Raw genomic sequence first — 25,870 nt, forward strand, 5'->3', positions numbered from 1 at the left:
ACTTAAAACAATGTATAAGTACCCACACCTCACCGAGCTTTCTGTTAGACCAACGTGATAGAGGAGCCGTATCGCCGTGTATAATGCTCGATCCGACTGTGTTAGTGAAAACTGTACTTAAAATCCATACTAATATTATAAATGCGAAAGTAACTCTGTCTGTCTGTCTGTCTGTCTGTCTGTCTGTCTGTCTGTCTGTTACTCTTTCACGCCTAAACGGCTCAACGGATTTTGATGAAATTTGGTATGGTGATAGATGATAACCTAGAAATGGTCATAGGCTATAAATAATCACGCCATCGTTCTTAGGGGGTAGGCAGTTGGCAGATAACTAAATTGATTTAGTGATTTGTAGTCGTTTTTGTTGGGACTTTTGCTCTTTCACGTCTAAACGGCTGAACGGATTTTAATGAAATTTAGTAAGGTAATAGTTGGTTATCTACAAACGGTTGTACGGTCAAATTGATCACGTCATCGTACTTAGGGGGTAGGAAGTAGGCAGAAAACTGAATTGAGTTAGTGATTTTTTTATGGTTTTTGCTGGGAGTTTTGTCTATCATGCCTAAACGGCTCAACGGATTTTGATGAAATTTAGTTAGCTGATAGATAGTAATCTAGAAAAGGATATGGCCTATTAATATTTATGCTATCGTACTTAAGGCGTAGGCAGTAGACAGAAAACTAGGTTAGTGATTTTTAATTGTTTGTTTTAAAAGTTTGCCTCATTCACGCCTTAACGTCTGAACGGAATTTTATAAGACTTGGTTAATTTAAAGATAGGATCTTAGGCACGGACACAGGCTACTTTTTATGGCGGGAAAATACCTCATTCCCGCGGAAATCTAGATTTCGTGATCGTGTCAAGAAGCGCATGACGCCATAGCTACTGGAATGATTTCGATGTTTTTTTTTAAACTGAGTGACCTCAAGTTAGTATTTGATCACTTTTCTAACTTAGAGGGTAGGTAGGCGCCATAATTTAGGGAATTTATCATAAAATTTTGATGCAACTGTCTTTATTAAACAGGTATATCTCATTCCTACAGGAACCTACACATAGCTATAGCTAGCTATCTATTAACATTAAAACTCTTTCTAGAATCACATTACGCCAATTAATTGATCTGATTTGTATAAGTTTTTTTATTCAACTGACTGTTACATTACATACAGATAAAATCTAATTACTTACACCACATAATTAATATAGTACTACATGACTAGCTACGCTTTAAACTTGAGGAGGTAATTCGATAGACATTTATACGAACTTTAAGCCCAGTAATCAATCATAGTAATAAGGTAATACTCATTTTAGACAAAGAAACGGATAGGTAATCAGTTCGTCAACGAAATTATAACACCTACACTTAGTTTGTTTACTATTTAACGAGGGAAAATAATCCTTACTAATATTATAAATGCGAAAGTAACTCTGTCTGTCTGTCTGTCTGTTACGCTTTCCCGCTTAAACCTCTCAACCGATTTTGATTAAATTTGGCACAGACAATCTTTAGACCCTGAGAAAGAAAATAGGATACCTTTTATTGCGAAAAGAAGGGACGAAGAGATTGAAATAGGGGTTGAAAGTTTGTATGGGATATTTTAATTTTAAAATATAAATCCATGAAACTTTATATTTAAGCACTTGATAAAAAATAATTAAACATTTGTTCTAGCGTTGCTGAAATTTCGACCAGTGAGGGGGTGAAATGAGGGTTGAAAGTTTGTATGGGAGTTCGTCATTTTTGGGGATAAAACCACGAAACTTTATATTTAGGAACTTGATAAGAAATAAAAAAACAATTTGTTAAAGCGTTTTTGAAAATTCGATCTTTGAGGGGATGAAATAGGTGTTGAAATTTTTTATGAGGTTCGTCATTTTTCAAGATAAAAATATTAAATTTTGTGTTTAGGCACTAAATAACAAACAAAAAATCGTTTGTTCAAGCATTTTGAAATTTTTACCAGTATGGGGGTGAAATACGGGTTGAATGTTTGTATGGGTATTCGTCATTTTTGAAGATAAAACCATGAAACTTGATACGTAGGTCTCTTAGGATGTGCAGAGTTTTTCAACAAACGGATTTTCCGAAATTCGAACGGAACGGAACGGATTCGGAACGGGAACTACGAAGCCAAACTTTTTGTATACAAAATATTAACCACTGAACCTAGGAACATGATATTTAGTAGTTTTGGGTGTATCAAGTTAAAAAAATTTGGCTTTTGTAGATAAAGTTCCTTTTAACGAATACTCTGCATCGCCGCCACTGCCGTCGGTCGTCGTTCGTCGTCGCGCACATTCGCCGAAGTGTGGCGGCAGTCAACGGCGCTGTCTTGTGGTGGGGGAGCGCACGTGGTGTATACGTGGCCTGCTCGCGAGTGTCGAGTCCAAACAATTTCTACATTTTAACAAATAATAACAAAATAGCAAACGTTGTGTACAAAAAAGTTTTAAATTAGGTCATTTTAAAATATTTTTGTACACAACGTGACGCTGACCCCTGTAAGTGTCTTGGACATAAGGGACCGATAAATATTCCTAGGTAATTTCTGCCACTCAATGGAATACACCTCATACCTCACCTGGATACCTCAGGGCGGGCTTAGAAGTCGAGGCAGACCGCGTAAAAGATGGTGTGACGACCTCAATGCTTATCGCAAGGATTGGCCGGAGATCGCACAAAGTCGAGAGGAGTGGAAAAATCAAGGGGAGGCCTTTGCCCAGCAGTGGGATCGTATAGGCTAAATAAGATAAGAATGGAATACATAGGTACTTTATAACGACTGTAAACAGATATTTTTTATTTTTTTTAAATATACCTACTTACTCTCTTTTAATCACATGCTATACCGTTCCTTTTATATAATCCTTAATATTCAAATTAAAAGTACGCAGACGAAGTCGCGGGTACCATCTAGTAAATTAATAAAACATTGGTGTATCAGTCCGCTACCGGGATTCGAACCGAAAATCATCATCTGTTTATGTGAAACACCCATATAATCCGCAAAATGCAAAAATACATGCATAAACTCAAATTATTTCCCGCCGGTGTTTTCGAAAACTATTGTTTACTTTAAGATGACACTTTCTTAACCTCTTTAAGAGGCGGAATATGTCAAGAGCAAACCTATTTGATAAAAAAGACATGCAAATGTGATGTGTTTACTTATTACAATTAAACGCTGACAATACACAGCACAAATAATAGTACCGCGACTAAGGCCGTGTTCAGGGACGTGCGGCGCGTCAAGTGAAGCGGCGCGTGGCGCGGGCTGCTGGAAAAACAAACGTATGAAAATTTACTGAGCGTTCACGGACAAGCGTTTTTTGTAGGCGTTTGTTTGAATTGTAGCTTCACATAACAATAATGTCCACCGTGGTCGAGTAGTTGAGCGTTGGACTCACGATCCGGAAGCCACGGGTTCGAATCCCGGTGAAGATATATCACAAAAATCACTTTGTGACCCCTAGCTTGATTAGGATATTACCGAAAGTAAAAAAAATATTGTCCGAAAGTAAGACGATCCGTTCTTCGTTAAGCCGTTGGTCCCGGTTATTACTTACTGATGTAAGTATGTAGTCGTTCCATGAGCTATGCCCCTGGCCCTTGGCGGCTCACTAATAACCCTGACACCAGGGTTGATGAGGTTGGTATTCCCCATCACAACCCACACGATAAGAAGACATAACAATATTGCTGGACTGAGACGTGGCGGGCGACGTACCGAGGGACGTGATATAGATACTATGGGGTGGGGGGGTCGCGCCAAAAACCGCTATGTCACTGAACTACGCGTGCCGCTCGACGCGCTGCAACTCCATGAATGGAGAAAACGCTTGACGCCCCGCGCGCCGCGCCGCGCGACGGCTCGCGTGTCCCTGAACGCGGCCCTAATGCATACAATAACAGTAACATATTATACATCAATGGTCTAATGCTTTTACCGTGCCATCACCTCAATGCTCGGTTCAAGAGCACACACGTAATTACTTTATAATGTACGGCAATGACACCTTGTATCATCAGCTAAGAAAAAAAAAACAAATCTATAATATGTTTTTTTATTAGATACTGGACTGACTTGATTGGATGCTGTGTGATGATTTGACTTGATCGGTCTCACGGTGTGAGCTTTTGCTTGTAATCAAATAGCGTAAGAGTTGCGAGGTAAATTCGTTTCGACCAGGTTACATTCTGAACATTATTAACTACCTAGTCTTTTTCATAAAAAAGGGGCAAAAGGGGGCGGCCAAAAGAAACCTGGCGACGTTCGGTTGACCGAGAGTTAAAAACTCTCGGCACGTCATGGGAGCAAGCTACAGAGGCTGCAAAAGTGTGCGAGGAGTGGAAATCTGTTATTCGAGCTAATTTATTTGATGACACAATTTATTACCATATAGATCGCATTACAAAACCAAGAATTTTTTTTTTAAATAATAATAATAAAAAAGTTTATTTGGTAAAATCTACGACACACATATACATTTACAACATTAAAATATACAGACATTAACATTAATATTTAGTTGGAAAACATAAAGGAAGAGAAAGAAAGAAAGTAAAAATAAAACAGAGAACATTTAAAAGAGGCTAGGATGGTTACCCATCCAGGGCAAAAGCCGTGCAGAGCAAAATTGACGGCTAATAATGAGTATCTTTATTCAGTAGGTAACATAGTTACACTTTAAATCGTCATTTTTATATAAGGAACGTCTCATCCGCCTAATACTACTGCAGCTTCTCACAACTTGTATAGCCGGGGAAAAGAAGCTGCTAGAAAAAGGCAAGTCCAATTCCTGGAACATATTTTTCTGTACAGACTGTAGCACGTTTATGAATATAAAATCAGCACGTAATACACGTGCCTTTAGCAATTCAAATGGCGTCGCATACAATCGTAGTGTAAACTTATAATTTATCGGCACATTTCCTCAACTAATATGTGCTATTAAAGCTTATTAAGCGACTTGTGGTTTAAAATCATTATCTCAATGTTTTTCTTTGAATCCATACCACCTTACGACACTTCTTTGTTGATTTTTGTTTTTATAACACTTACCCGTGCTTAGGGAAACTCACAAAGAGAAAATTTAAAAAGCGGAATCGAATGTGACTCGGACGGGACTTGTACCCGTAGCTCTTGTCAAGCCGGTACGAACGTGTTAACCATTACACCACCGGGTCCTCCTCCTGCACATGCGAAATTAAATAAATAGGTAGTTTTTTCGATAATTTCCACCCTTTGCGGCTTCTATAAAGCGGTATTTATCGATGCTGTTTTTTTTTAAGATTATAATAGCATTAAAGTTAACTTACAGCTAACAATGTTGCAATTATCGCATTATTATAGTATTTTTATGGTGAATAGATAAAGCTTAAAGACAAATTCCTAAGCTCACAAGGTTTTTGTAAGCTATGCTTTTTTGCAACTATAAAATATGCTATAATTATACCCCATTTAGATTAGAATTACAGCAAGACTGAGATATAGTATATCGCCTAGCGTGAAAGAGAAGAGAGATACGACTCTTTCGTACTAACGGTATAAAGCGTTTGAGTGTAGTTATTTCGTACACATAACTCCCGAAAATTTACGTTCTTCATAACAAGCAGTAACCGCATATTTTGAGAAGCCCTTAATATTCACTCATATAAATAGGATATATGACTGGCTTAAAGATACATCATAAAATTCTAATCTAAAAATAGAAGCCAGTCTAAGGTGATCAAAAATAAATCTCATTTTACTCTTCGAACTGTTCGAGTACGACGTTTGACAGCTTTTATTGATGACGTCACAGGACAGTAATTCCACACAAACTCCAAAAAAGCTTTCGTTTTGATGTTTTATAACGCAAGTTCAAGTAGCCTATTATGAGCAGTATAGGACCTAACATACTGCCCTGCAGCACTCTGCAAGTCAAACACACAGCTTATCGTTTACGGTAAGATCTATTCACACGCATTATCTTTAGCACTTCAATAAGTGCATATTTTCAAAGTTAATGCATATTTTTTTATAATAATAGTGGTTTTAAAGTATCAAACGCTATCTAAAGCATTGTTTAGGTACACTTGACAACGAGCTCCTATAAAGGTGACGCGATTGAAAAAGGCTCAAAAAAAGTAGTTTGTATTTTATTACCTACTTTTTACGCCGCCCTATGCAGAGCTAAACTGGCGATAAACCAGCATTGATGGCATCCACTTTACAGCCGTTTAAGTTTAGTTTTAAGTGCTAATAGCAAATTTTTGCCTTCGCTAACTACCGACACTAACAGCGATCCTATTTTGTTTGGCTATAAAATCGGAGAGACTGCTTACGCCTTATCGGATACAGTAAATCGCTTGCACACTGTAAAGATGCGTCGGGGTCGATAATATGTGTGTGTGCCCGCACTAAGAATCACCCGTCGCCTAAAACCGCCGCATCGCCGGGTTCGAATCCCGGTGAGGACATATCATAAAAATCACATTTTGGTTCCTAGTTTGGTTAGGACATTACAGGCTGATCACCTGATTGTCCGAAAATAAGATGCTCTGTGCTTCGGAAAGCACGTTAAGCCGTTGGTCCCGGTTACTACTTACTGGTGTAAGTATGTAGTCGTTACATGCGCCATGTCAGGGGCCTTTGGCGGCTCAGTAATAACGCTGACACCAGGGTTGATGAGGTTGGTATTCCACCTCACAACCCACACGATAAGAAAAAGATCGCCTAAAAAAAACGCCTATTCTACTCTTTCTATTTCTCTTTTGTTTTGTATTTTCCTGTTTGTGCAATAAAGTATTTTTTTATGTTATGATACGAATCATACTGCACTTCATCATTACTAATTTAAGAGCCACGGTCTTGTCGGTGTCGCATTCTCCATGCTACATTTTAAAGAAAAATAGGGCAGCGATTCCCTCTTACCTTCCACCCGTACCATACTGCACACAAAACGAAGACTAAAGATAATACCAGGGTTTAAAATATAATCCGCGCCACGCTAGAAGTCCGCGGATTTTATTGGAACTAATTGTCAAGATTTCAAGTCAAGTCAAGATTTTCAAGAAGAATCTGCGACACACGCGCCGCGGCTGCAGAACTGATCAGTTGTATGTCTAATTAGTTGCTTATTTGCAATAAAGAGTTTATCTATTGTATTGTACCTTTATAAACTCTGGGCGCCATCCCAGTCGCGTCAGACAGTACTCATGGCGGAAGGCAAGAGGGAAACCACTGCCCTATTTTTCCCTAAAAAAGTAGCATAGAGAATACCACGCCGACAAGAGCGTGTCTCTTAAACTATAATGATGATGATTGTACCTTTATTCTAACTGTCATTAAGATATTTCTAACACCCCTAATAAGGTAACTAAAGTAGAAGTTACACTGACAACAACAACTGTAGCCTATTGAGTGCAATTTTATGGCACAAAACATTTATTGTTGTAATAGGATTCTTCATTCTAATTAACTTGGGTTTGGCTATAAAAAAGGTAATAAACTGGAACTAATTAAAGCACTTTCTATAAAGTACTTATGGTATTAAATGCAATGTCTTATTTTAATGCTAGTAGTAAATAACAAACAGCCAATATATAGAGTATCAGTTACAATGGCTGTTACAAGGGGATTGGCTGCTTAATTATTAAGTTATTTTATTATAGAAATTGCTGTTTTATTTTTTTAGGGCTATATTAGTAGGATTCATATATATATATATAAAATAATTGTGCCTTTCAAATATTTTTTTAAATATTCTAATTGGAATGGTGATGAAAATTGTGAAATGCTCTAGAGCAATAAGGCCACCCACTGTATTTGTATTATGTTTGCTGCTTAAAATTAAATTCTGTGTAATAATGTGTATTTGATTTGATTTGTGAGTTAGTTAAGGACACACTATGACTCTATAGACCTTCCCTATGAAAAAAAAAAGTGAAATTGTTCTAGAGAAATAAGGCCGCCCACTGTATTTGTATTATGATTGCTGCTTAAAATTAAATTCTGTGTAATAATGTGAATTAGTTAGGGACACACTACCTATGACTCTATAAACCTTCCCTGTATGCTTAACTGGGAATGATCAAGGACATTATTAGATAAACTTTTAACATCCAAAATTATTATTTTATGTACTAATGATGTACAAATAATCTGCTTTCGAAGAGTTTCACTTACAAGTTCCAGAACATTCTCTCTGAAACTATGTTGTGTTAGAATTACAACATGAACAACAACACTTGATACTCAAAAATAAGACATGTTTGGTTGAACCCAAGCACCTCTAATATTTAACAAACACAAGGTTTATTATTTATTAAAAAAAACATCCTGTTTCTAACCTAAAACCGCAGTACATAATAGCATTATCTATAAACAAATGCAAGCTATATTAAATACGTAACATTGCACATAACTTACATAGATAGTACCTAACAACTATTGTGAGACCCAAGTAATTTTCCTAAAAAGGCAAAAAGTAGAAAAATAACAAACCCCGACATAACCTCAAATCATCGTCAAAAAAGGTCGTGTCTTTAGTTAATGACCACTTACCTTGAAATGTACAATCCCAGCTATTTAGTTTTTCATTTCCACGCAATTTTCTTCATGAATTATATTTCTAATTCAATAACAAAATCAAAATAAACAATGCACAAGTACTTGACACATCATAACAAAAGAAAACTGTGACTTTTTACCTTTTAAGTTCTATGTTGTTTATGCTTACTGTTTTCTCCTTTTCACTCATATCAGGAAATCAATATGCCAAAAAGAGATAAAAGATTTAACTTCAGACCAAGCCATAGACAATATTACTTTTTTCATTAGTGTTGCACTATAAATAACTGTTGTCAAAAATATTTTGTACATTCGTTATAACGAAATACTATAGCTCAAGGTAAAAACGTAATAGGTAAGGATTGAAAATATTCGGAAACAAATAATTGGCATCAAGTTTATGGCGTAAACATGCAGTTACGCAATTAACATTTCTACACCAATTAAAATTACAGTTTAGCGATTTCTTTAGTTTCTTGGCACATATCCAATATAAGGTCTAGGAACTCGCTAAATGTAAAAATAAACCAGATGCGTAATGTAAGTAAGTAGTAATTATTTTTCCATTAATTGTTTCATGATATAGATGACGGATCGTCGTGCATGATGTGACTAAGGTTAAAAAAATACAATTCAATTATTAGTTATTTTCACAATATAATTTATAATATCGACCAACGACCGTAATACCTGTCGAGAACTCGAGGTAAACAAGTTAGAAAAACTATACGTGTTTAACGACCTGCCTAACAAATAATGCATCAGCATAGCACACAGCAAAAACTGCTGGTACTAAAATATGAATAGCATTTTATGATGTTGATATCTATATTATATACTTATTGTTTAGTTTGCCTATATTTAAAAACACCATGAAGGGTTTTTGTTTGAAAATTAAAGGGATGAAAGAGAGTTAGAGTCTTCGTGGAAGAAGTCGTGAACAACCTGTTAATTACTGACGTAAACTAACGCAAACTCTCTACAAGTCGTCTGAAAACAAGTTATAGCCGCTCACGTAGGCATACAATATTTCCGTGTTAAATGTGTGTTTTGCCTATACACTATATTATCTATATAAATAATCTACTCTATTCTGTAGATTTATTATGTACATTACGCAACTGTATTAGAGCAATCGTTCTTAAAAGGAATTAAAACCAGATAATTGTGAAAAAAAAATAATAAGAAAACTTACCGAAGATTACTTATATTTTTTTCTAATACGATGTTAAGTGCGACTTTCATCTCATTCACATGAAAAGACATTTAACAGGTCGTTGATCGTAACATTTTTGTTAGAAATTGATTTTTGTATATGCAGTCGCACAAAAATAGCCTCCCGGGCATTGCTGCGTGCGCGCCGCCAGTCGCCACACTAGCGCCGGCCGCCCAACCCGTTCCGCCCTAGTCTACAAATACACCTTGCAATACGAAAAGTATCGCCGTTTCACCGGGATTTCGGTGCAGGAATTATAAATAGTGCAGTTTTATGTGATTTCTTTCATACCCGTGAAATTATAACGAGGATGTGACTGTACGTAACAAAGTGATTGGACAAAGTCCAAGTGTATTGTGAACATAACTTATAGAAGGGCGCCTAGCTTTTAATGACGGGTAATTTCCATTCCATTTACTTATCATTAAAATCATGCACTTTAAATTATCAACACTGTATGTAGCCTATGTAATCCTAGATCCAGAACCCAATGAAATTTCAAATCATGTTTTTTGAGTAGGTAAGGTACCTATTAACTTGTTGAATTTGTAACTTAGACTTTAAAAGGTCTTTACATTATTATATTAATAAAAAAAACAACGTGAAAAAATAGTAATTGAGTGTCTCTATATAAGTATGTTTGAAAGCGAAGTCGACCATCATTTCTTTTTATTAATATAGTAGTTTGCATACCCATACCTGGATACATGATAGTTTGACACACACACACCTCCGCGAAACAATCTGCCTGTCTTCAATACGACAATGTTATATATTATATATCCAAATATATAGTACTGACAATATAAACCTACAATACCTTGCTTAACACCGAGCATGGTTCTCTTATTATTAAAAAAGTAGGCAAAGTAACAATTACCATATTCAACGGGAATCTTACGTCGAAAACACGACTCTATTAGAGATTAATGTCGTAAATAATTTGAAAATAAAATAAAATATTTCGCCTTCGGATTTTCATTCTTAATTCATGTTTTGTATGTTGTGTGCAATAAAGTATATTTGTATTTGTTGTTAATTAAATTGCAATGAGCTCAAGTAAAACTTACTGTTAATATTTACAGACGTGACAAAGGGCTTCAGTATATTTCTATAGACATAATTTATTATACTCACATCAAAAGGTGAGAGTACAGGTGACGTCAGCCTGTGACGTCGGGACAGCCGTCTGGATCTGGAGTAGACATCAGTCCTGGCACCACTCCAAGATCATTCAATCAACGATTTCCTTAGAAATGGGGACGCCATCTCTTCTGAACACGTTGAGAATACTTCTAACACCAACCTTAAGGTCATTGGGTCAAAACATTATTTTAAAACTAAACATTTCGTTTCAGGGTTTCATGGTGACGAACTAATAAACTAAAATGAATAATGGGACGAGGAGAGCCTTGACAGGCTCTATACATAAGATAAGAGAGTTTGAACTGGAAAAAGTAAGGATTATAATTATCTTCATTAAAGATGACACTCCATAACACCCCATCCCGACCAATTGTTAAATATATTCTTACTTATTTTCCTTTGTAGGTTAGCTTGGTAGAAGAATTCGACATTCTGCAGATAGTCGGAGAAGGATGGTTTGGGAAAATTCTCTTAGTAGAGCACAGAGCATCAGACACTGAAATCGTTCTAAAAGCTCTACCAAAACCATACGTTTCTATAAGGGATTTTTACAGAGAATTCCACTACGGTTTACACTTAAGCGCACATAAAAACATTGTGACGACATTTGATGTTGCATTCGAAACAGCTGGATTCTATGTATTTTGTCAAGAATATGCTCCTTTAGGTAAGTTTGTGTGTGTTTGCGGATTCAATTAGAAATTTATTTTGTTACTACTTACAAAGCACACACAGCTGCGGTCTTTTAGTCAAAGTATCGAGTTTTATAGTACAGTTGGGTTTAACTAACTAAACCCAATTCACATCGTTTCTCACATGCTTTAGTTTGGCTATCGGCCAACACCACGGTGTTCTGAATGAATATAAAATCTAGCACATTCTCCTCATTAGTATAATGTAATTTTTTGTATATATTAACTTTTTTTGAGACGTTAACAAATATTCGAAACAATGTTAGAGTATCGAAATTATCCGAGTATCTAAATTCGACAACTGGGTACCAGTATAATAATAGAAGCAACGGAATTTGGATTTGAACCTATTTTCAAATGCAATATCCCTAGTTTTAATCTTAAGGACCTACACGCGTGTCTTGGGTAGTTTTTAAATGGACGGTACATTTTGCTGTGGTGGTACTTATAGGTCCCATCTGTGATGGTTTAGTTACCCATCGAGCCTTATTTTCAAGGAATATTGGTGGTATCGCTATGAAGGGTAAAGTTATAGACCGTTCATATAAATAGTTTATTAAAATTTCCAGAACGATTAGTTATTTTGTAAGTGATCGTGATGCTCTTAAAGCTGTGCAGTATAAAATAAGAATTCATATATATATATTTTTTTTTTGATAAACGTTGATTTCCGACATCATATTGGAGTTTTTCTTGCAGGTGACTTAACATCTAATATGTTTGATACTGGAATTGGAGAAATACATACGAAAAGAGTGGCGAAACAACTTTCTTCAGCCTTGGAGCACATTCACCAAAGGGAGTTAGTACATAGAGATGTCAAATTGGATAACGTTCTTATATTCAAATCAGATTTTTCAAGAATAAAACTATGTGATTTTGGAGAAACGAGAAAAGTTAATTCTACTGTGCTTAGAAGAAATGAGTGGCTACCATATTCACCACCAGAAGTTCTAAAGTTATCAATGGATAGTAGCTATAAGTAAGTTTGTGCTTTAGTTTTACAGGTATCTCTTACCTCTTATATGTAATAAAGAACCATTGTTTAGCGTTATACAAATAAACTTTTAGACATACAATATAAACAGTGGCTGTGCTGTAGCTGAAGCCATAAAATAGCTCATCATAGACGATGTTCACGTAAACAGTAAACCTATTATTCATAGATAACTCTATTTTTGTATTTTACTTGCAGAGCGCTAATTACCCATGATATTTGGCAGTTTGGTATAGTTATTTTCATTTGCCTCACAGGCTGTTTGCCTTGGCAAAAAGCTGCTTTCGATGACCCTAGATATACCAGGTACGTGGAAGAGTGCTTCTTTGGGTTTCTTTAATAAATAATTTATTATTTGACCTTTTGTATTATAATTATACGACACTTTATTTTCATTTTCAGTTACCACAACTGGTATAATAGCGCAAACCCTCTAAAGAAACAACCGAAATTGTGGAAAATGGTATCGTCACGAGCACAAAAAATGTTCAAGAAGTTTATTGAGCCTAGAGAAGAAAGGAGAGCGACTAATTTCTCGGACCTTGCCCGGTATTTAGATGATCGGTGGATGGCTAAAGGATATACTGACAGAGTTGGTATGTATTGCTATTTTAAACATACCTTTTGATTTCGATGTAAACAAACAATTGCTCACGTATTTTTTTTTTTAGCTGGTGGAGATATTGATGAACTTTGTCCATCAATGTACAGTTTCCGTAGTGACCCGAATGAGAAAAATATACTATTGAAACATTTCCGAGACAATGGCATTGAAACTACGGTTGATCGACAAGCGAAGAAGCAAAGAATACGTGAATGGATACAAAACAGTGTTATCGAAGAAGGCGATGAAGAGGTAAATAATTAAATATAAAATAAATAAACATCTCTAACGTTAAACAAAAGCAAGTGATATCCAGAATTTGCGTCCGTTTAACAGAAATACGCTCGCCCTCTATAACATGGGAATTAAACATATCTGTGTATATCTGTACTATACAACTATGTCTACCCCTTCGAAATTTCAGGCGTTTATGTAATTCTCCAATAGGCATTGTATAAATAATCTGGGAAAGATGGATGACGTCTATGATGTTAAACAATATATATTACTTTTATTCTCTTAAACAGGAGGAAAGCAACTACGAGCCCAGCGTTTACGATGACAGTGATGCAGAGTTAGAAGATAGATCACGGCCCTACCCCATCGATGAAAAGCATTCCCGGCCTTCCCTCCGCTATGACACTGAGAAACATATCAACCCCCGCACCGGTGAAATGATTGAAGGTGTTGACAGAAAATCCCCAGTTGACAAAAACCCACTTTCATATGACGTACAAAACATTGAACCTGTCGCTCCAGCAAACATTGTAAGAAGATATGGTATGAAAGAAGAAGGCTCATCTCAAAGCTCCACCAAAGACAGCGCGTATGGTTCTATGGATGCAAAAGTTACGACGAACAAAACGACGGCTTCTTACAGGGCTGAAAATAAACAAGTTACCACTATACAAACAACCGACAATTCCCCAAGTCGATCACTAAGTAGCTCATCTATACAGCAAAATAGATCACCTATGTCAGTTCATGCCCAACGTATACAGAAAACTGAAGAAGTGTTTTCTAAAGAAATGGAAAGTTTCAAGGGTAGTTCATCGACTCTTCATTCTATGGCTAATTCTTCCAGGTCAAACAGTCTGCAAGTAACACGGAACGGTTCTCTCGAGTATACCTCAACGAACACCGAGATGCTGCAAGTGCCACAAAATGAAAATATGAATAATAAATCTAGACCTAACAATCCGGTAGTAACACAGAATGGTTTCAGTCCTGGTGCTAAAAATACCCAAACGCAACACGCATACGTGTCTATGAAAAATACCGCATACGACAATGTAGCTGCTCGTAGTGAAAGTAATACTAATATTGTTGATAAAAGTCCACAACATAATCAAGTATTAGATAGCCCATACACTTCCATGATGAATATAGTTCAAGGGCAAATTAAAATAAGTCCTCATGCAAATGAAACTAACAGAAATATCGTAAATGTTTCTGTAACACCTGTCAGCCGCAACAAAAATAAATGAAATTGCTCAAATTCATAACGTTAAAGATGTATGGTTTATTATTTCCGCACTAAGTATTTACGTATGCGTATGCCAATACATGTATAGTCTCAACTTAGTAGTTATACACAAAATACCAATATACCTATTTATAACGGACGGTAACGAATTAGAAATTGTAATTCGTCAAAACATTTGCTGTTATAATTTTAAACAAAATGTACAAAATTATTAATAATTATTGTTTAGCTAGAATATTATTATAATTTGTTATTATATATAGGTACGACGTTCCACTATATAATTGTACTGAATTGTACTTATTTACATTAGAATTTAAAGATAATTATTAAAGACATTTTTTAAATGTTTAACTAGTTAGCATAAGTCTGTTTATTTTTGTAAGGTTGAAATAAAATTTTGCATAATACTTAGAAATATTTTATTGTGCCACTTTAAAAAAAAAAAAAAAACTTAGAAATATTTTATTGTGCCACCCTTATTAACAAATACAATTTTGACAAAAATAGTACAATGACATCTAGAATATTATAATGAAGTTGATTTTTATTATAATAAACACATATGTTACTTACCCACATTTTCATGAAAATCACCCACACACGATATATTTTTATTCGATTATGCTTTCGCCCGCAATTCTATTTGTATGAAGTATTATAAAAGTATATTAAATTTTATAATATTTATGTTTAAAATATTTTTAAACAGCTTTATTCGACTTTTTTTAGCATAAAGAGAATGATTAGCGAAACAGGTGTAACTGTTAAAATACTAGTTACAAAATAAATTTAATAACGTTATAACGAGTACGTATTTTGAAGCAAAACTTATACACAACACTATGCAATTGACACCTGTCTCGAAAAAAAAAATAGCCGCCTGAAGTCTGTTGTCAAAAAAAATTGAATTTGCACCGCGCGCAGTAGAAAACGTATTTTGATCATGAAGTTTTCTTTGTTATTTCATTTTAAATACTGAATAACGTTGTACAAAATATACTGTTAAACTTAGTCGCATAGAATAGTCACAAAATTCATGGTTTATCGATATTCTGTGCAGAGAAAAATCGCAAAATGTATCATAACCTCTCATAAGTAGTTATTTTTCGGTTACAATAGAGAAACATTGGTAAATCGTGTAAAAATGCAAAAGTTACAAGACAGTGTTTTTTCTATTGTCAAAACTACCAATCTATCTCCTGCTGTGTTTAGTTACTTGCAGCCGAGTGAAGATTTTCCGGGTATGTATATTGGTTTGTGATGACAGCATTCAATAAAAATGTCTGTAGTGTAACTGGGTGTATTACAGTGGATATACCATATTTTTGCAGACAAGACTCCTCTTGGCGGGATCCTTAGTGACACAAAACATGGCTGGCTTGCTTTGGGCCCCAAGTTTTGTGTTGTGGATCTCAGAACTGGCCTGAAAGTAGCTCAGCGGACATTCGGCGCGTCGCTGAGGTAATCTTTCTCATATGATGTCATGTAGATATAAAACATCCCACACATTTTTTTACTACCCAATAATAATGTAAACACTAAACTGTTAAAGTAAACAAAAACAATTTCGTCTATGACTAGACTGGATTATGACTGGACTGGATTGTCTTCATAAAATATCAGAAAATTACAAAACAATATATATGTATATTCCATGGATTTGTTTGTTGAAAAAATATGTCTACCCTCAAAGAACACATAATTATTTGTTTACTCTTGAAAAATAATCGTTTTTTTTTTTAATGTTTGTTTAAAGTGCAATAAAGAGTTTGTAGTATTCATTTTATCCATGTAAACTTGTTCCATTGAACAGGTTTTTTATTAGTTATTTTGGATTAATTCTGTTAACATATTTGTAATAATTTCATTTCAGCAACTTCCGTACTACTGTAACAAGTGTGGTGGAGCTTCCAACACCTCTCACAGAAAACTCGCAGCAATTACTCATCAGTTTAGAATGTGAGGACATCGCTGGCATGATCTGTGTATTCCACATCAACGGCTCCCAAATACTCCGTTGCATCAGAACTGAAGTTGTGGTCACAGAACTAGCAGTCTGCGATGGACTTACAGATGGACCGTTCACATGTTTCGATGGTGCTATTATGGCTGGCACAAAGACTGGAGAGATATTCGTCTTTGACCTCAATCGGTCAAGCTTAATTCAAGCTTTGAAGGACATATCACAAGGTTATGAACACATGATTCGAGGTGAAGAGAATTTATCCAACATTTCGTTTCTGCCTTTGAATGCAGTTGACCAAATAGAGGTCCAAAGAGATCTGGCCTTAGAGAATGATGATCATATAGCTGTACTATTGAATGAGAACTCTTTGGTTGACGGGCAGTATATATTTCGTAATCCAGATGGCACAGTGCGAATGAAGGCCAAGAGAGACCATATAAGAGTTACTGTGATACAATACATTCCTCAGTTAGGGAGTTTGGTGGTAGGATTCAATTTCGGAGCATTTCAGATTTGGAATCTTTTGAATTTGGATTTGGAATTCACGTCTCAAGTCAATGTTGAGTGCCTGCCAGTGACACATTTTGGATTCCAGGTTAGATTTCATTTGTTTTATTTTTGTTTTAGTTTGAAGAGATTTATTATAATGATATCAATGATAAAAAAAATTCAAGACTGTAAATTCAAATATGGCTGCTTGTATATCTAAATGCTGAAAATACCTTCATCATGGAAAAACATGAGTTGTTGCTAATAGTCCAAAAAAGATAATCATTAAGATGTTGAAAACATGTATGATAATTTTGGTTTTTGTTTAATGGAAAATAAACCTAAGTATGTACTTGAAGGCCATTTACCGCAACTCGACATACTAGCGCCTATTTTGCATAAATCTCTTACAACAGTATGTTTTTTTTTTTGTGAATTGTCAAAAGTAATCTTGTAATCTAAGTAAGTTGTTAACATTGTAAATTCCGGGGGAAGACCTGATGTCCTATATTACAAGTTTACTTAGTTTAGGCATCAGCCATCCACAAAAAGAAAACCGCTTATAGCTATTAGATAAGTAAGTTAAGTTTCTTTGTAATTTATTTTTATTTGGTTGGATTATTTATTATTCATTTCTTTCCCAGGAGCCATGTGACGACCCCAGAGCATTCTGCTACCTCTGGGTGGTGTTCTCCGTGATAGACAGGTTTGATGAGGAGGAGTTTCCCCTGGCTGTCATGTACTCCCTCACTTATCAGGGGAAGAGAATGCTGTCGGATACCAAGTGCCTTTATCAGGTATGATCTTTGTGACTATGCAAGGGAGTGCTATGAGGAGATGCAAGGGAGGCAATGCTAGGGAGTGGAATTCTTTGCTGTGTTCTGTATTTCCAAATGCATATAACCTGGGTGCTTTCAAGGCCAGAGTGAACAGGCACCTTCTGAGCGAGCTTGCTCCATTTTAGGCCTCGTCAATGCCTTCGGGCAAGACAGGGCCAAGAGCAAACCCATCAAAGATAAAATAAAAGGTTTATTTCATGCACTGTATCACTGCGACCTGTAAGATCTATTGCCATCACCTTTAGTTCACCTCTAAGCCCTATCTACAGGTTCGACCTTTAGCCCTACCGACAATGTTTCGGCTCATGATTCTGAGTTAATATCAAGTGGAATTTTTCATCACTAAGAGAGGGCTATTCATTCAATTCTTCGATATTAGTACTAACCACGCAAAGATCGCAAATAGTGGATATCTGTTGTTTGAGCCCTTATCCCAGCAGGGGATAATAGGACTATAAAAGGAGAAGTACTAATCTCTGTTACTCCCCGACAGGAATTCCTAACAGCAACAGTGAGGTTCCAAGTAGAGTTGAGTACAACAGAGGAAGACTCACAGCTGATTGGCGGTCGCTGCGTGTCCTGCCACACATACTCTGTCAACTCCATGCTCGGGGGAGAAGGGGAAGATAGTAAGAAACTCATATTAAACCCAAACTGTTTTACTGTCGTTTTAAGTTTACGCGGTTATTATCACGGGTTATTGGGGGCGGTTATTGTCACATAATAACGGATTCTTACCGCGTTAAAAATAGGGATATGAGACTCCCGATATTTCGACACTGTTGCAAGTGCCATGATAACGGGATGACTGATGAGATTGGAGTGGAGTAGGTAGATCCATAATTTTCTACGGGCAGACATATCTGTTGACCCTCTTTCTTTGTCGCTTGTTTATGTATTTGATATCGGAATGTTCGGAACAATCTGAACTCGGGAGAAATCGGGAAATATCGGGAGTCTCATATCCCTATTTTAAACGCGGTAAGAACCCGTTATTATGTGACAATAACCGCCCCCAATAACCCGTGGTATTCTTATCCGCCGAAAAGGAAAGGGACAGGTAACCGAGAGACTAAAATTTATGGAACATACCTCTGCCTACCCCATCGGGGATACAGGCGTGATGCTATGTTGTGTTATATAACTAAAATAATAGGATTACGGAAGGGGGATATCAGGCGAAAGTTTACGCTAGGACTGGTCGAGGAAGACCTAGAAGGAAGGAAAATGCATCAAGACGCGTTTGCTCAGTCATCACCAACCCATTAACGTCCCTACTGCTGGGGCACAGGCCTTCCCTATGGATGGATAGGGAGATCGGGCCTTAGACCACCACGCGGGCCCAGTGCGGATTGGTGGTTATTAACGACTGCTAATGCAGCCGGGACCAACGGCTTAACGTGCCTTCCGAAGCACGTAAGCTCCGATCAGTATTTTTTGTTTAATCCTATTGAAAGCCTCTAGCTAATGGAATTATATAGTCTCTGTTTACCTCGGTGGGAAATAGGCGTGAGTTTATGTATGTATGTATGTGAAAGCCTCTTCACATTTTAGTGACCATATAAAATCTTCGTTTTAATTGTTATAATAAATAAATATCACTATTTAAACTACTACATAAACTATGGAAGAAAAGGAGTAGATAGATTATGAAGATTCTTGCTAGTTTTAAGTCTTGCTAGTATTTTGTTATTCTCCCATTGTGTGATCCATAGGTAGGTTGCGAGTAATTCCCAACACAAGTACTATTGCTACTTACTGGGAAGACTCGTCAACGAACTTTGTTATGTTTTTATGAATATATAATTTTTTTTATGTAACCTTCCCTCCTATAGTTTCACGTCATGTATGTTTTACTTGCAGGCATGTTGAACATCTGTCAGCTGGTGTGGGAATGCTGGGGCGAGAATGCTAACTCCTCTGCCCAGTATGGAATGTTGCTGTTTGACTTGGATCAGTGGTACAAGGATCAGATGCCAGGTAACTTGTGTTTTATTTTACTAAGACCATTATGGTTGATCACCTGATTGTCCGAAAGTAAGACGATCCGTGCTTCGGAAAGCTGTCCCGGTTACTACTTAGTGATGTAAGTAAGTAGTCGTTACATGAGTCATGTCCTTTGGCGGCTCAATAGTAACTCAGACACCGGGGTTGATGAGGTTGGTAATCCACCTGTCAACCCACTCGATAGAAGAACACCATTATGGTTGATCAAAGCTGTTTGAATGAATAGAATAGAAATAGTTTATTATAAAAGGACGCCACACACAGAAAGAAGACAATAACATCATTTAAAATTTTCACAAAACAATTACAAAAAATGCAAAGCGGATGTTTGTCGAAATGATCATAAAGGTGGTGGTGGACGTCCTGAGATAAAAGGGCCTCACTCAGCACAAGTCGCGGCACGCACGTGCGGAATGCACGGGAGTGACAAAATCTCTAAAGAAATGGTGAAAACCCCAGAAGGAGTTAGGTTGGTATACATAGTCAAAAACAGAATGTATAATGGACCATCTTGGAGTGTAAAACCGAGCCCACTAACATGACATAACTGGATGTATCATTTAATGAAATAATTCACTTATATTATACAATATATTGGCCCCGATTCCTGCAGACACCGCCTAATTTTATTTTAAGTTATATCCGTCTTTTTCATATCCGTCGAAAAGGAAAGGGACGGATGATTCACAGCTCTTAATTTTAGGAAGAATGAGTAAATGAATGAATAACCCGGGCGAATCAAAAGGTACGTCGCTGGTATGCAATCCGTTTGACGTGCTGTCTACTTAACTGTGTCGGGTTATTGACAGATGTAAAATTTTTACACGGTTGGTTTAGATTTGTGCTTAAAATTGACGTGTGTTCCATAAATTTTATGCTTGTCGATTACCCGTCCCTTTCCTTTTCGGCGGATAAGAAAATGACAGATATAACTTAAAATAAAATTAGATGGTATTTACAGGAATTAGCACCATTATATACCTATTCGCCAACTATGTTTATGTTACCAGAGAAAAATAAATATTTGTTAATTAAAACACAATACATAATAACGGGTTCTTATCGCGTTTAAATCAGGGATATGAGACTCCCGATATTATGTGTTTTAATTATGATTATAACTGCGTAGACTTAAGACAATGTACATATTTGTTTACGGTATATGATGCTAGGCCATCTGTGATTCAATAGACGCTGATTTTTATAATAAAGTTCGTTTGCTTCCAGCGACGTACCAGCTCCAGAGCAACGCGTTCATGAGCGCGACCCGTTGCACGGAGCTGGCCCGCGGCGCCACGGCGACCCTGGACGTGAGACTGATCCCGTCGTCTGTGTCCGTTTACTGCGCCGCCACACGCCTCGAGGAACACTTCTATCCCAACTGTTTGAGATACGGTCAGTATACTGGGTGTTAGTGACATCGTAACGAATACTAAGGGGGATGATTCAGACCATGATTCTGTGTTGATATCAAGTGGAATTTTCCGTCGTAAAATTCATGGTTTTTTTTTTAGTTTTTATTAAATATTTTCCATTATATACTTTTGCGATGGAAAATTCCACTTGATATTGACTCAAAAGAAGATAATAAATTTAATTAAAATGTCAAAAGATAACAAATCAATACAATTTTATGGCTAATATGAGTAATAAACTAATTATGTATAAAATAAAATTACATTCAAGTAATTATAATAAAATACAATGTCAATTTTTCATAAAATCAACAGAATATAGCTCCATATCCAACAAAACCGAATGATACGTCACATTCCTCATTTTTAAAGCTAGTGGGTAGTTGCTCATATAACGTCGGACCGATAACGCGCGGGTTCTTAGTGGCGAGAGTGGTACGGTCACGAGCATTAATATGTATACACTTTGGTACCATGTCACATTAACTTTTTTGACAAATTGAACTGTAAGTCTCACTAAATGTCAAATATGTTAGTGCGACAGGGTTCTAAAGTGGGTACATGATATTGCTTATGACTGTACGTCGCGGAACTGTAGTAGTAGTATAATACTATGTTCCACACTTGCCAACAGATTGCATATGCCTCAACACATCAGAATCGTGCGTGTTAAGTACAACGGGCATACAGCGACAGATCATCAACTCTTTGGACGAGGTGGGCCCGACGGCGTTGCTCAACCCGACGAGGTTGTACCACGCATGCGTGCAAACCGGACTGGTTCCCTTGTACATGGACGCTATGGGGAATATCGACCAGGTAGGTTGGCTTTATTTAAAGCAACATAACCGGTCTAAGGACCCGTGATAGCACGCTTGACTCTCTTTGAGGTCGCAGGTTCGCTGCACTGGCCTACATACATACATAAACAGCCTTTATATGTCCCACTGCTGGGCACAGGCATCCCCTCAATCAACCGGAGGGGGCCTACTAACTAAACACTACTGGCCTAAACCAATGATTTTCGAACTTGTTTGCATATAAAAAATGATTATCACATATAATAGGGGACGAACATAATTGCCATTAACGCACCATGGTTCATCAAAACAACAGAAATGCACGAAATTCTAAATGTACCTATGGTCAAAGAAGAAATAAGCAATTGTGGAACCCAGTACAAAAAAAATATATTACAAATGCACCCAAATCAGCTTGCGGGGCAACTAACTATTCCAGAAACCATACGTCGCCTAAAAAAGAAACGAGACATTATCGATAAGGACAGTCAGGACGAATGACTACTTCAAAGAAAGCACTGACATCGCTGGGAGTAGCGTCCTCCATGCCATATAAACTCAACTCATCTGCTTATAGTAAAAAAAAACTTAGCACAAATCCTAGAAACTGCGTGATATGAGTTATCTATGTCTATGACCTAAGGCTTTTTGGCGGGAAACGGGAACGGGACAGTTGCTTTCTTCATTGAATAATCTAAATAATTAATACGAAGTGGTGTTTTGTGGTTAATGATCGCATTAAGTTAGTCGGAAGACATTCGCGAGTGTTATTATATCGGAGTATTCAATAAACAAAGTGTATCTGCCTATTTTTGCTTCGTGCCAGGAAGCCGCTTCATAACTCGAAAGTTTATGCGGACTTTTGAGTTAATTCGTTCGGGGTTCGGGGAATCTACTCCGAGGGTGGGGGCTTAGGTTTCATTATCATCACCTTTCATCATTTCATTAATCATCAAGAAAAAAAAATACGTAAGACATGGCTGTATGGGCATAGTTCCCTTTGCCTTACCCTTCGGGGAAAACCAAAACAAAAAAAATATCTATGACCTAAATAAACATGACCCGCCTGCATAGGCCGCCTATTGTACTCGTTCTATTTCTCTTTTGTTTTTAATTTTGTTTTTTTTTCCTGTTTGTTACGTTATGAATTCAAACTCACAAAGTGGAATTCAGTGCACGCCACAGCCCGAGTTCATAGTTCAAACCGGGATTCTTACCTGTGGCACTAAGATGTAAGTTTGTCACGGATTATTTCTAGTATCAAGTTTTTTATAACGCCAAGTTTGTTTCTAGGAGGATCAGCGCAGATACCTCCTATCAGTGGCGTTGGAAGCGAGGCTGTCGAGATTCCTGAAGCGCTGTGCGCATGACTGGGCTACCGGCAGCCATGTTGGCGCGGGCTGCACTCTTACCTTCTTGGTAAGTTTTATATTTTAACCGCCTCCGTGGTCCAGCGGTTGAGCGTTGGGCTCACGATCCGGAGGCCCCGGGTTCGAATCCCGGTGGGGACATATCACAAAAATCCCTTCGTGATCCCTAGTTTGGTTAGGACATTACAGGTTGATCACCTGATTGTCCAAAAGTAAGATGATCCGTGCTTCGGAAGGCACGTTAAGCCGTTGGTCCCGGTTACTACTTACTGATGTAAGTAAGTAGTCGTAGTCATCAGCCATGTCAGCGGCCTTTGGCGGCTCAATAATAACCCTGTCACCAGGGTTGATGGGGTTGGTAATTCACCTCATAACCCACACGATAGAAGAAGGTAAGTTTTATTTATTTATTTATTATTATTTATTTATCTATTTGTACACAATGAAACAGACACAAGAAACATACAAAGAAAACAGATAGTACAGGCAAGCTTATCTCCAAACAAAGAGATTTCTTCCAGCTGACCTACGTGACAAGAGAGACTTTCAACGTATAATATTATATAAAAAAAATAAATAATAAATAATAATAATAATAAATATTATATTATTATATATTATATTTTATATTAGAGAAACGCAAAGACCGGCTCTTTATTTAGTCCTTTATTGACGTGTCTTATTGTAGATTTGCCGCAAATGGCAATAACTACTTGGCCGGGGAATTCAAAAACTTTTATTTTTCAAAATTGGCTTACAAAGTTAGCGCTTTTTAACGTCAAAAATTAAATTACATATTATGTAACTAGCTGTAAAACTACTACCACATCGGAATCTGTAACGCTGAGGGAAAGACGTGGCCAGAAAATCTCCCAGCACAGGGCCCTAGTCCTACTGTTTCATGTTTTCCTTTCTTTTTTTTTAAATCCAGTTTGTATTACATAATTTATAGACGTAAATACAATGGTATTCCAAGTACAGTCGGTGGAAGGAAACTGAAAAATAAAGAGTTTATGTGACTTTAGCGGGACCGCTGAGGACTCACCCGGTACAAAATTTAAGACAACAGACCTGAGGGTGCCCAGTTGGGCGCGAACTTCGGCTCAGGGCGTCGTCTGAGAGGATTAAATTTGAAAGAAACCGTCGACCACGCCTTGTTTAATTCGCTGCTAGACATGAAGATATGGAAAATGCGTACATGTTCACGCCAACGTGAACGCACCATAATAATATTGAAAAACGGCAACCCCGATGACGTTGTTCCGGTCCCGGTCAATATTATCTGTGCTCTATCAATTCACTCTCTCGATCTATCTCCGCGTCACGTCACGACCAACTTCAACTATCGCGTACGCGCACAAAATGTAATGTAACGAACAAGTCACTAAACAATCCCCCTCAAGAAACGAAGCTTTCATTGAAGCAATCCCATCAATCTGCTAAGCAATACCTACTACAAACAATAAACCCACGCCGGAGCTACTGCAGCGCCGACAATACAAGACTTTCAGCTCCTTAAGAATCCGGAAGTGTAAGGCACTAATTGTTATTTAAAATTATCTTTCTTTATAGGTTGATTGGTGTTGGAAGCGGGCCGTAGACTTGAAAGAGAACGCAAGGGAACTTACTGCGCCTCTCTTCACCTCTTCTGCTTTACCAGATAGGTGAGTTAATACTTCCAAGGTCAGTTAACACGGGTCACTGACCTTTCAGTGAAGTTGGTGTAACTGAAAGTTGTGGTGTGAGTACTTAGTTCATCTTGAGATGGATGTGTGACTACCCCAACCGGGATACAGTCGTGAGTTTATGTTATATTACATTTACAGGAACGTAGTGAGATGTTTGGATCACTGCGTGCAACAACTGACTCAGCTCACCGGCTTGCTGGACGCCGTGCTTACTAAATGCTGCAATCTGGTCGTTCCTGATGGTGAGTAACGACATATTTTTCTCTTTTTTTAAATAGAACTAATTGACAAGTCATAAGAAATTTAAAGAAAGAACGGTGAAGTGTGGGTACGTGTGTGTCTTTCTGTTTCTCCGTATTTCACGGCAAAACGGAGCGACGAATTGACGTGATTTTTTAAGTGGAGACAGTTGAAGGGATGGACAGTGACATAGGCTGTTTTTGTCCCTTTCTAACCTCCCACATTCCTAAAATGGGGGTGGAAAATTGTATGGAGATTTCCGGGAATGTGGGCTTCCCCACGATGTTTTCGCGACCTCAAAGTGAGAGGCAAGCGTATCAACTGGGCTGCCACGGCTCCAAAAATAGCAA

The 25,870-nt window shown here is 37.2% G+C and overlaps 3 protein-coding genes across 6 annotated transcripts in view; 2 read left to right on the plus strand and 1 right to left on the minus strand.

Annotated features, from left to right (window-relative positions):
- LOC126372772 (protein N-terminal asparagine amidohydrolase) overlaps positions 1-9,898 on the minus strand; it is a 127,744-nt gene extending 117,846 nt beyond the window's left edge. The window contains exon 1 of one of the 2 annotated variants that reach the window (XM_050018654.1): positions 9,758-9,898. The gene's annotated coding sequence lies outside the window, so the exon portion shown is untranslated. Of the gene's footprint in view, positions 1-8,556; positions 8,683-9,757 lie in introns of those variants that run through there. The other variant, XM_050018653.1, reaches the window with a different exon arrangement.
- Positions 9,899-9,935: 37 nt separating this feature from the next.
- On the plus strand, positions 9,936-15,113 carry LOC126372741 (serine/threonine-protein kinase meng-po). The gene is made up of 8 exons (XM_050018611.1): positions 9,936-10,176; positions 11,137-11,235; positions 11,330-11,591; positions 12,316-12,598; positions 12,812-12,919; positions 13,016-13,209; positions 13,285-13,469; positions 13,745-15,113. The coding sequence occupies exons 2-8, from the start codon at positions 11,167-11,169 to the stop codon at positions 14,702-14,704; spliced, it is 2,061 nt and encodes a 686-aa protein (XP_049874568.1). The 5' UTR covers positions 9,936-10,176; positions 11,137-11,166; the 3' UTR covers positions 14,705-15,113.
- A 499-nt stretch (positions 15,114-15,612) lies between these two features.
- LOC126372716 (protein ELYS) overlaps positions 15,613-25,870 on the plus strand; it is a 43,693-nt gene continuing 33,435 nt past the window's right edge. For all 3 annotated transcript variants that reach the window (XM_050018567.1, XM_050018566.1, XM_050018568.1), the window contains exons 1-11: positions 15,613-15,947; positions 16,038-16,167; positions 16,580-17,267; positions 17,806-17,958; positions 18,494-18,629; positions 19,864-19,980; positions 21,235-21,402; positions 22,057-22,241; positions 23,516-23,641; positions 25,165-25,256; positions 25,419-25,522. In XM_050018567.1, coding sequence (XP_049874524.1) covers positions 15,851-15,947; positions 16,038-16,167; positions 16,580-17,267; positions 17,806-17,958; positions 18,494-18,629; positions 19,864-19,980; positions 21,235-21,402; positions 22,057-22,241; positions 23,516-23,641; positions 25,165-25,256; positions 25,419-25,522 — 1,996 coding nt within the window. In that variant the 5' untranslated portion in view covers positions 15,613-15,850. The remainder of the gene's footprint in view (positions 15,948-16,037; positions 16,168-16,579; positions 17,268-17,805; positions 17,959-18,493; positions 18,630-19,863; positions 19,981-21,234; positions 21,403-22,056; positions 22,242-23,515; positions 23,642-25,164; positions 25,257-25,418; positions 25,523-25,870) is intronic.

The sequence above is a fragment of the Pectinophora gossypiella genome, chromosome 14 (genome assembly GCF_024362695.1).
Source record: "Pectinophora gossypiella chromosome 14, ilPecGoss1.1, whole genome shotgun sequence".
In the NCBI taxonomy this organism is placed as follows: Eukaryota; Metazoa; Arthropoda; class Insecta; order Lepidoptera; family Gelechiidae; genus Pectinophora; species Pectinophora gossypiella.